General features: G+C 37.4%; 2 protein-coding genes across 2 annotated transcripts in view; both read right to left on the reverse strand.

Annotated features, from left to right (window-relative positions):
- Positions 1 to 6409, reverse strand: part of LOC142538736 (uncharacterized) — a 74122-nt gene extending 67713 nt beyond the window's left edge. Inside the window, exon 1 of the mRNA XM_075644032.1 lies at positions 5943 to 6409. Within this exon, the coding sequence (XP_075500147.1) occupies positions 5943 to 6118 (176 nt within the window). The 5' untranslated portion in view covers positions 6119 to 6409. The remainder of the gene's footprint in view (positions 1 to 5942) is intronic.
- LOC142541097 (uncharacterized) lies at positions 4554 to 5453 on the reverse strand. The gene is made up of 2 exons (XM_075647662.1): positions 4813 to 5453; positions 4554 to 4640 (listed from the first exon to the last, which is right to left on the reverse strand). Exon 1 carries the CDS (start codon positions 5248 to 5250, stop codon positions 4816 to 4818), a length of 435 nt encoding a protein of 144 aa, XP_075503777.1. The 5' UTR covers positions 5251 to 5453; the 3' UTR covers positions 4554 to 4640; positions 4813 to 4815.
- Positions 6410 to 7948: the final 1539 nt, after the last annotated feature.

Genomic DNA, 7948 nt, shown 5'->3' on the forward strand with positions numbered 1-7948 from the left:
ATGGAACGACGATTTTAAATTTATATGGCCCCTATCAGTGGGTATAAAACTGTGTTTCTGCCCCCATCAGTGGGTATAAAATTGTGTTTTGGCCTCGCCCCTTCAACGACTAACATATGTGGGACAATTTGACCATGGAAAAGGAGATGAATAACAGTGTTCTCTTTTGTTCTGATTCGTTCTGTTCTGAATTGTTTGATAATCTCTGTTTCGCATTTCGATTCCGATTCTGATCTGATATGAGACACTACGTTTTGAAAAAAAATCAGTTTTCAAAATGGATTTTAAATTATAATTATATGTATTTGTGGTAATCGATCGGGCCCCACTTGCGGAGTGTTTCCCAAACACTCACCCCTTACATTTCTCCCCCATTAAGAATGAAGATCGAGTAGACGAGGATGAATAAGACATGTTTTGGAGTTGGTGATGAAGTTTCGAGATATGAAGATTTATCGCTTATGTTCTTCCTAAGTTTCGATTCAAGTTGTACAACGCTTCCGCACATTTTATTTCGTTATGGAATTTATCACTGTAAGACAAGATTATTTTGAGTTAATTATGAAATAGACTGCTTTTAGTTTATACTAAACTACGAGGCTTGTTGTTTGACGATTATGTGATTGTTGAACTACACCGGTGTCGACTAACCCCGGTCTCGGGGCGTGACATTTAAGTGGTATCAGAGCCGCCAGGTTCATAATACGGCTTGGGATTTCGATAGACAAAAATTTGACGAAGTTAAATTTCGGCAAAAACTTAGTCATTCATATCCACCCCAATTTTTGATTTGAAAATTTTGACTTCCCATAGAAAACTCAAGAATTCGATTCCATTAATTATTCTGGACTGTTCTCGATGTATAATCTTCAAACCATACGTCAATTCTCGAATTTTCCATCTTTGAACCCTTTCTGAATTAAAACTCGAATGAGATGACCCTGAAATTTACTGTTTGATGACCTTATCATTTTGTAAGCCTTCCATTGTTTTTCAGGAAATGGCTTCATACGCCCCTCGTAACCACGCTCAGTTTTTTCCATTTTCGGAAATTCTCGTAGAACTTATAATTCCGCATAGGAAAATCGAAATCCAATTCTGCCAATCGTCCCTTGATCCTCATGAATTATTTTAAATTCATATGAAAATATTCTGACTTTTCTTTTTGAATATTTCATTGATTCTGCACCGAAATTTGTTATCCTTATGCATAGGTATGTTTAAAAAAAATTTAAGATATGATTTTTGGGATTTATACGAAATCGATTTTGAGACTAATCTTTATGTTAAATGGTCAATAGAAAATTTGAGATTTTTATTTTTCAGATTTAAGTAAGATTAATTTTGGGACTAGTATCGGTATTAAATCATCGATAGAAAGTTTTAAGTCCTGATTTTTCGGATTTAAGTTCGATTGAAAGTTAAGTGAAAAGGTGATACTCATGACTAAATTGTTAATAGAATTAACAAATTATATGTAGGATTTTAAGAAAATATATGTACACATATAAATATATGTTCTTAACTTGAAAATATATGTTCTTGATTTGAAATATCATTCCCAATTCTATTTTTAATGTCAAATAACAAAATTTCATTTGTTTTAATATGGTCTTAAACTATTACTAATTTCTTGTTTAATAAAATTAATTGCAATCAAATCATTTAACGTACATACTAAAATATCAATGTAATTGATCGGACGTATCATCTTTCGGCCTTCAATCTCTAATTTAATTTGTTGCCGATCGTTTCACACTATATAAATTCTTCTTGAACAAAGGAACAATTCATATCTCAATTTTTATGTCCTCATTTTTAAGCTGCCAATTATTTATTGAGAACTAAATTTATAACACATTTCTTGGGTGGATTATATATCATGTCTCTTTTCTAGAATCTTATTTATTTATCTACTTGTTCCTATCCAATCCTACCCATATTTTAGAATTTTCATATATTGTTCGAAAATTCATCATCGAATGACGCTTCTTTTAATTAAGCATCATCATACCTCCAATCTTTGCAACATCATTATCGATCTATAAATTTTGAAAGCCACCTTAAACATTATAATTTAGCCTTCACATTCACCTACATATAAAAAAATAATAATAATAAATAAATAAATATATTAAAAAAAAAAGAATTTGAATCCACCGTAGCCTTACTTTCAAAAATCGTGTCCTATAATTAACATGTGATTTAAGGCTTCTTATTTTTTTTAAATTTAGAAACATCCATTGACCCAAAATTTAGCACTAAATTAAGTACTAATTATAACAATTAAAATGAATTAATGGCCAAAAAAAATGTTACCATACAACTCATCGAAAGTAGCTATATAAATGAAGAAAGTCACTCACACAAAAAATAAAAATATAGAAAAATATCACAATCCTCTCATATTTTCGTGCTCCCCTTCAAGCAAGATTCTCAATTTCGTGCTCGCAAATGACGACGCAAGCCAAGACCTTTAGGGAACTCGAGCTTGAAATAAAGCAACTCAAGGGTACCATTACGAGTTTACTTCGTGACAAAGAAGAGTTGAAGGATGCTAGGGATCACCTTCAAGTAGAAGTGAGACAACTCAATTTCGACAAGAAATTTGCGGAAAAGCAACTCAAAGATTACAAAAAGAGTTGCAAGAGTCGCAAAAGTATGGTCAACAAATGTTTGCCACCTCCGAAGCTTGGTGCAACCACTATCACGCTAAGAAATGGTTTTGTGACCAACTTGAACAGGAGTTCAATGCCTATCATCATGAAATGGAAAACTATGTGCAACAACTTGAACTCAACAACCAAAACTTGAGTGCAGAAATCGCCAACCAACAAATTGCACTTGGGCATATGCAACAACCACTAAATGCACAAGGAGAAGAGGCTAACGAGGAGATAGGAGACAGAAACGTTACTGATTAGATTAAGCTCTCATATGTCTTTTGGAATAAGGACACTCTCGTCCATATTTTTTTTACATCTCACTACTTGTGTTTTGAAATCTACCGTATTCGTATTATAGGAGTCAAGTTTAAATTTTTTCTTGAATCCATTGAACTCAAACCTTGGATCATTCAACATGGATTTAAATTTCGAATTTATCAATCATTTCATATCTACATCGAATTAACTCAAGTTTCGAGGACGAAACTTCAAATAAGGAGTGAGGGATCTGAAGACCCGAAATCTTGCAACGAGAAAATCTATATATGTCATGAAATTTCAGCTCATTTTTTGGCATAACATTTTTTTAGTTCCATACAATCATAATCATGAAAATTTGAATAATCATTGTACCTTCATTATTGACCATTTATCAACATATGAAAGTGCACCAATCTTGGAAGAGATTCATGCAGCCAAAATCACTCTCCATTTGCACTTAAGGAAAACCAAAATCACTCATGAATCTCGGATGTGCATCTCGAATCAAGAAGAGGCCACGTTCGTTTGCGAGAGAAGAGTGTAGTCACCCCCTTTGACTAAGCATTTAGCAACATTAAGGGAGTGATAAAGGCTTACCTTTGTAGCTGACTATCCAAGCCTATATAAGAAGAACCTAGGTGGTAGTAATTCCACTTAGCATACTACAAAATCCCTCCCCGTAACTACAGAAATTCGAAATATAGCTGTTGAAAAACATGCCAAATTCGAAGCATTACAACAATCGAGTTCGAAGCTTTGCCGCGACCTTGTTCGAACGGAGTTCTTTTGGCACGTCCTTCTAGCGTTTTAATCCAAACGAAATCAGGTAAGTGGGCTTTTGCTATGTATTTCTTTGTAACTTGAACTTCGTATAAGTATTTCATGACATGCGTCTATGTTTGTCAAATCATTTTCGGAAAATGCTACTATATATTTTATAAAATCTCGAGTGTGATATATAACGACGATTGTAAATTTATATGGCCCCCATCAGTGGGTATAAAACTGTGTTCCGCCCCCCATCAGTGGGTATAAAACTGTGTTTTGGCCTCACCCCTTAAAGGACTAACATATGGGGGAAAATTTGACCATGAAAAACGAGATGAATAACAGTGTTTTCGTTTGTTCTGATTCGTTCTGTTCTGAATTGTCTGATAATCTTTGTTTCGCATTTCGATTCCGATTCTGATCTGATATGAGATACTACGTTTTGAAAAAAATCAGTTTGCAAAATGAGTTGTAAATTATATTTATATGTATTTGTGGTAATCAATCGGCCCCCACTTGCGGAGTGTTTCCCAAACACTCACCCCTTACATTTCTCTCCGAATTAGAATGAAGATCAAGTAGACGAGGATGAATAAGACATGTTTTGGAGTTGGTGATGAAGTTTCGAGATACGAAATTTCTCGCTTATGTTCTTCCTAAGTTTCGATTCAAGTTGTACAACGCTTCCGCACATTTTATTTCGTTTTGGAATTTATCACTGTAAGACAAGATTATTTTGAGTTAATTATGAAATAGACTGGTTTTGGTTTATACTGAACTACGAGGCTTATTGTTTGGCGATTATGTGATTGTTGAACAACGACGGTGTCGACTAACCCCGGTCTCGGGGCGTGACACTGTATACCTAGAAATTACGATACGTGTTGTCCTGCTCCTATTATTACAAGCCTAGGCCAATCCTTGCCCCTGACAGTTGATTTGAACCTGAAGAGAAAAACAACCGGAAGAATTCAATGTCATGAACAAGAATCAAAAGAGCAAGGATCCCAATGTAAAGAAGAGACAATATCGTCACTCAATGAATACATCAACCAACAAAACGTGTTGAAAAAATAACAGCAACATTAAGCCAAGTGAAGTGAAAAGTACAGCATACCATCTATCTCTGTATATTAAGCAATATCTTTTCTTCAGTAATCTTCTTCTGGAGTGCATTCCTTGTGTATTTATCAAAGATATCCTTCTTTCTATTTTCCAGCACCATCTTTCCAATTTCCTTCTGATCTGGCGGTGGCACATGCGCAACAAATTCATTTTCCTTCTCGTTCTCCTCTCTCTCCTTATCTTTCATCCTCTTTTCCTCCAACACATCCGCTTCCTCAAATAATATGTTGGACACATTACCCATGTCTTTCACATCTCCACTCTTCACCGCCCTCCTTGCTTCTTTCTTTATCTTTTTCATCTCCATCCAATCCTCCAGAGCTGTAGCTCTCATTCTTTTCTCTGCTGGCCCTTCCAACTTCTCCAATATCCCATCCTCATCATCCCTATAACCATAATAGCTTGCATCTATCCTTTTATAAAATTCCATACCTGAGGATAATGTGCATGAGCTACATTAGCTCAAGTCCCATACAGAAATACAATAAAATACCAATGTGATTTCAGTAAGATAATTACACAAATCAGAAAACCCATCATGACTTTCGTAGTCCAAAAAAAGTACATCATTTCAATTGTCAAGGATATGAATTTACACGTTCACTTAAATCAACAATCAAACAAGACGACTATATAAAAATTTTAGTTTCTTAACGTATATCAACGATCAAACAAAAAAACTATATAGAATTCAAATTTCTTAATGTATATATCAAGTTAGTTAGTAATAAAAAAGCATATGTGGCCAACATAGTAGTCTTGTTCAATGAAATCTGTTCCCATAATTTAACCATGCATCTAATCCAGAAACCTGTTATTTGTGCTGTGAAAAAGTATACTAGAGAAGTTAACTTAGGACAACCATTTCAGAAAATCTAAACATTTTATGCACTTTATGAGCTGACTGTGTACCCAATAAATTTTTTAATAACGTGGCCAGCTCGAAAAAAAATCTCTTCATTTCTAAATGTGCAAAATAAACAAACCTATTATCATAACAGCAACATAACATATAACTATCATAAACTCCAAACCTCGCCCCTAATCAACAAAATAAGAAAGAAAACACACACAGTGCCTCAATTCATCTCTCAAACAGCAAACTTGAACAATAAAAATTACCGTGTACGCCTTTTCCGCAATTCAGGAGGCTTCTCAAACAACTCCTTGACACCGGGCAACTTCTTAGCCTCCCCAAAAAACATATATCCCGGCCCACGTCCACCTGGATTTGAAACGCCCACAATGGTTCCAAGCTCAACAATGTGCCTCTCCCAATGCGTTTTCTCTCTACTCATTTTATATTAGATGGATATTACCCTGGATATGTTGGATGTCTTGATTCACGAACAAAAACAGCAACTTGAATCTCGAACCAACCGCAGCAACAATAAGATCAAGTCGAGGCAAGGAGGATCCTTTCTCCGCAAGACGAAATTTCCCGTATATAGTGCTATACATCGCAGGCAATCGTCCCCAAGATACAACGACTTCACGTCGAGAGTTTGCAGCACTTCAAATCTCGAAATCAGCAAACAAAAATATGCAAGAACTTTCAAGGAATTTTCGAAAATGATGCAGCAATATGAGAAGAGAAGATGAAGCAAAATTCAGCAGCCTTTGAATATGGTTTGAAGGATTATTTATAGATGATCATTGGTTGCGTTGAGGAGACACGTTTCTCCAGATCGGATGCGTAGAAGAGACATATTTCTAGGCAAAGGACACATGGTTTGGTGGAAAAGCAGCCTAGAGCAGGTGTAAACGTAGCCAAGAGATGCACAGACTGATTGGTGCTTTCGGAAACAACGCCTCGCGCACGGCTGCGCGACATTACGCGTGGCCGCGCGCGACATTCTATCCACGCACACCACATGCCCAGCAAGGCGTGCGCGCCTGTGCGAGAAGCTGCGCATCCGCGTGCAACATTCTGCCATCCTGCACAGGAACTCGCGCGCACCCGCGCGCAACGTTCTGTTCGAATGACCAAAATCCAGAACCTAGTGCGCAGGATGTGGCGCACCCGCGCGCACATCTCTGTTCCGAAGGCCTTCCTCATCTCTCATCTTGGCGCAACAAATTTTAATTTCAAACAAATTTTGTCCAAAAAGATTAATATTGGTCAAAGACCACACCACACCTCACCTCACAGTGCCGGATGGCCGGGCGGGCGCGTGCGTGTGTTTAATACACCGAGACATAGCTCACTAGCGTCTTCCCCCGTCTAAAAACTTCTTGTACCCCTTGGGGCCCAAACCCCTATCTCAAACTTAGAGTTAATAAGGAAGACTTCACTTGTCTACTTTTACAACGTGGGACAACTCCCACTTCCTTTACCCTTCAATACTCTTCTTATTCATTTATCCAACATTTTCTTGGTCACGTCGTTCAAGTCTCTGATTCGGTGCTCTCCGAGGCTTTCGTTCTGGATTTCGGAAACTTTTTTTGCCCGATTTATCAAATGATTTGATGGCGCCACTTGTCGGGCTCCGCCAAATATCGGCACTCGGACGCGAGGTATGGGCGGCGCTCTTTGGGCTTCATCTTATCATCCTATTCCATGGAAATCAAGCGGGTCAGCAACGATTGAGATTTCTCCTCGCTATGAGCCATGGCGGAACGATCAAATTGTCAGTTAGTTCTCGTCCTCCGATGTCGTGGAAGAAAAAGCTCTTCTGATCATTCTCTTTCATGGAAATGAAACGGTTCAGCATCGATTTAGCTTTCTCCTCGTTACGAGCCAATGCCGAACGATCGAAGTGTCAGTGAGTTCCCATTACGAGCTATGGCGGAACGATCTAATTATCAGTTAGTTCATGTCCTCTGATGTCGTGGAATAAAAAGCTCTTGTGCTCATCCTCTTTCATGGATATGAAGCGGTTCAGCATCGATTGAGTTTTCTCCTCGTTACGAGCCATGGCGGAACGTTCAAATTGTCAGTGAGTTTTCGTTCTCTGATGTCGTGTAAGAAAAAGCTCATGCCACGTGTACGTTTTTGACCTACAACGGGAATGAAGAGGAGATAAGGACCTGTGCTTTGTAAACCGGTTTCATAGGCTGCTTTCCCTTTTTTTTGGCGGTGGATTGCAAAATATGTAACAAGTGTTCTTCTATTTTGCAAAGTGAAT

The sequence above is a fragment of the Primulina tabacum genome, chromosome 3, assembly GCF_025594145.1.
Source record: "Primulina tabacum isolate GXHZ01 chromosome 3, ASM2559414v2, whole genome shotgun sequence".
NCBI lineage: Eukaryota > Viridiplantae > Streptophyta > Magnoliopsida > Lamiales > Gesneriaceae > Primulina > Primulina tabacum.

Excerpts from the sequence above, each read along its gene's own strand:
- LOC142541097 (XM_075647662.1), bottom strand. The coding sequence starts at position 5,250 with ATGGAATTTTATAAAAGGATAGATGCAAGCTATTATGGTTATAGGGAT.